Raw genomic sequence first — 3,747 nt, 5'->3', positions numbered from 1 at the left:
TATCTTCTTTGTAAAATTTATGCTTAGACTTACACTAATTTTTGAGTAATGTATAAGCTGTTGTCATTTTTTCAGCTTACCCTAATTTTTGTATCTGAAAAAAAGAGACTTTTGTTTGTACGGGGAATGTCAACTTGGCCAATTTTTAAGCAAAACACTGTGGTTGAAACAAGCCTTGTTTGATTCTGAGCTATAAAATGTAGCTTTAAAACGATGCTCTAGAAAAACAAACCACACCTCGGACTCATTCCTCTCCCACTGACAAAGGCCTGAAGGGTCTGAGAGAATTGGGGTTCTGCTTGGTCATAAGTTCAGAGCCATGGGGCATGCATCCCCTCCTAGCCAGCTGTGGACACAATCCACTAACTGTGTATTGGGGGTTGTAGGGGAGGAAGAGACAGGTCCCTGGATAAGTGGGAGAACCCTCCATCAGGCACATTGCAGCAATGCTGAGTTTCCATTATTGGCTGGAATTGGGCATCTTAGAAATCATTGGTCTGCACAAGTCCACTTGAGGGAGCAACAGGTCACTGGGCACTACAGACCCGAACTATGAGATCTGCTGCTTTTAGCCACAGTCTGTCTGCTCTTTGCTGTCGAAACACATGAGTTGCTCTGTCATTTAGCCAAAATCCATTATAAAAGCAACCAAGAATCTGACACCTCGTAGGCAATGTCTCACTTTTTGTCTAATGTCTTTAGCAGAGTGACCCAATACAAAAATGTATATAATGTAATCCACCCATATGATGTTACATTTTCTCAGAGCTATTTAAAAAAAACTGGCAGAGTTAATTTTAATATTTTTATATACCCTAATCCATCTAGACTAGGGCATTTCAGTGTGTAATCCATATAACAGAGATAATGAGACAATTTCCTTTTTCCCTGAGTCTTCGAAATCCGATGTGCGTTTTATATTTATTCCACATCTCAATTTGGATGTTAACTTTTCCTATTTGGTACATCGTAAGTGCCCTAACATTTACAGCTGAATAAATAAACTTACAAATGCGAGTTGTTCAAACACAATTGCTGTTGTGTGCCATCGAGTGGATTCCAGTTGCTAGTGACCCCGTGCGACAGAGCAGGCTACCGAGGGTTTTCCAGGCCGTGGTCGGTGCAGCAGCACGGCACCAGCTCCTTCTACAGAGCCACAGGGGGAGTTAGGATTGAGGAGCGCTCCACCATCCTGCCACCAGGGCTCCTCAAACGTAATTTTAAATAATTGAATTATTTTAACACTTAAGAGAAATAGAAAATTCAGTTCTTCGGCTCACTGTGATCTCATGGTAACTCTTTTTGTATATTAGCAATAGAACTTTCTCATCCGTGTAAGTTGGAATAGCAGGCTGCTTATCTGTATAGCTATTGTTGGTTTCTCCGATTTCTGTGTTCAATATAGTAGCTACTTTTTAAGTTAGTTTCCTTTTTGAAATGCTTATGTAGATATTTTATACTGTCTTTTCCTATGTTACTGTTATTAATAAGAATGATATTTTCTTAAGACTTGTCATATGTGTTTTACTAGCATCAAACTGCGCTTTATAAATCCCTTGAAGATGCTTGAAGAGACATTTCCTTTGCTTTTTTATGTCTAAAATGTCTGACTTTTACTTAACTTGATAGAGATACCACCCATTTGGAGATTGAACCCTTTACTCTTCTTGGCGTGTGTGCTGGCCTGATCCCGTACCCTCATCATAACCAGTCCCCAAGAAACACCTATCAGTGTGCCATGGGGAAGCAAGCAATGGGTAAGCTGTCTTTCTTGAGCGTGGTTCTAAATACCTGGGGATAGACTTGCATCTTTGTCTTCGTGCACTATCTTTGCGTCTTGGGCTACATCAGGTGATGGTAGTTCAGAGGGCTGCCTGAGGACCTACCTCTGTAATGCTTACAGGGGCTCCTTTCACGTGCAAAGCTTATTAAACAAGCATCGAGAAAGCCTCTCTGAACTTGATTTCTTGACCAAGCAAACAGACCTGTCACACTGCCACAAGCAGGAAGGGGAAATACGAAGAGAGAAGCCCTATGAAGTGTAAGCTGTTAATCAGGAGAGGGAGGAGTCCCAGGCTGAGGGAGGGGGAAAATTAGAGACTAATTGCAGTCTGACTAGAATGGATGTAGTGATTTTTCTGGATGACTGTCATTGGACCCATTTTATCTTGTATTTGCTGCCGTGTAATCTTCAGCTCAGGTCACACTGATTTCTCAGTTCATTATCCTTCCTCCTTTCCTTTTATCTTCCTCTCCTCCATCAATCTAGTCTCCTGTCTGTCCATCTCTCTTTAACACTTATGGAACATCTGCCAGAGACAGGTCGCAGAGCCGGAGTCAGAAAGCATACAGAAAGACAGCTGTTCTCCAGGACGTTTCCGTCTAAAGCACAGGCCCCCAGACTTACTGGACCCACTGTCCTCCTTTTCAGAAAAAAACCAAAACAAAACAGCGCCCCCTTGCCAATAAAAATGTTAGTACTATAGCCCATAATCCAGGATGAAGTGTAAGTATCTGCTTCTGCAGCCCCCCTGGATCATTCCAGTGCCCCTACCACCACCACCACCACCAATAGAGCAATATCAGCACTTTGGAAAACGATGGTCTAGTGGGAGAAATGAAATGAACGGAGTATGAGATAGTGTGTAATAAATTCTGTAGTACACTAACAGTGAGGAACTAAGGAAATCAGAGGAGGTTAACACTTAAGGGGCAGAAAGTGGGTTTTTGTGCAGAATAAACTGAGCTGAATCGTGAAAGACAATGAGTATGTTCTTAAGGTAGGGAAGTGTAAGCAAGCCTTGCACAGCGAGTCCTGGCAGTGTGATCCGTGGCCATTTTGTACAGAATGGGTGTAGTAGAGCTTTGCATGGGAGGATCCTTATTAACGAGTTTGGGTTTTTATCTTGAAGGTGGTACAGGTGGGTACAAGGCAGGAAACAGCATCCTTATTAAACTTACTTTCTGAACAATGTTTTAATTCCTTAACTCCCAGTAAATCTAATAAATGTCACTTTCATATGCATCTGTGACACCCCTCTGTGAACTGGAATAATTGTATATGGCTTTTCCAAGGTCTTTTAACTCATACCAAATGATGGGGTGGGATTATGCAAATAAAGTGCTTGTGGCTCACCTGGAGGATTGAACAGTGTCACAATACTAACAATATGTGTGGAACCCTGGGGTACCGGGTGGTGGTGCAACTATGTATATAAGGTTATGGAACCCCTAACATAGGGATTGGTCAGTTTTGCCTTTCATCTGGACTTGAAATGAGAACTCCTAGGATCAGGGTCTGCTGAGAAACTCCTAAACCTAGGATGCAGAGAAGGAGCTGCCCCACCAGAGAGGACACGAGACTGTGAGGCTTGATGGCAGCAGAACAAGGAGACAGCACACAGTGGGGTCCCTGCCCCTCGAGTGAGGCTGTTACAGCAGATGTACTGCTGACCCACAGAGAGACCAAGCTGAGTTCTTTCAGGATGAGGCAGAGTGACATGTCCTTTGCTCTTATTGGTGGAGCTATTGAGCTTTGTAACATTTGTCCACCCAAGGCAGAGGCAAGACCTAGGGTCAGAGAGGCCTGCTGGCCTGCTTGTGGACACAGTTTCAAAGAAACAGTCCCGATTGAAGAACTGTATCCTCAGTCATTCCTGATCTTGAATTGTAATCTTACTTTCCTAACAAATCCTTTAATTGTGAGTACTGTTTGTGAGTCCTATATGGCCATTGCAACAAATTATC

General features: G+C 42.8%; 1 protein-coding gene across 1 annotated transcript in view; it reads left to right on the top strand.

The window, feature by feature from the left end:
• The window catches only part of POLR3B (RNA polymerase III subunit B), a 140,289-nt gene that overhangs the window by 85,115 nt on the left and 51,427 nt on the right, over positions 1–3,747 (top strand). The window contains exon 19 of the mRNA XM_004700331.2: positions 1,630–1,757. Within this exon, the coding sequence (XP_004700388.1) occupies positions 1,630–1,757 (128 nt within the window). The remainder of the gene's footprint in view (positions 1–1,629; positions 1,758–3,747) is intronic.

Source organism: Echinops telfairi, unplaced genomic scaffold, assembly GCF_000313985.2.
Source record: "Echinops telfairi isolate 266 unplaced genomic scaffold, ASM31398v2 ScPeMD7_2;HRSCAF=8, whole genome shotgun sequence".
NCBI classification, from domain to species: Eukaryota; Metazoa; Chordata; class Mammalia; order Afrosoricida; family Tenrecidae; genus Echinops; species Echinops telfairi.
The sequence above is the reverse complement of the archived record's forward strand: the minus strand, read 5'-3'. Positions and strand labels throughout refer to the sequence as shown.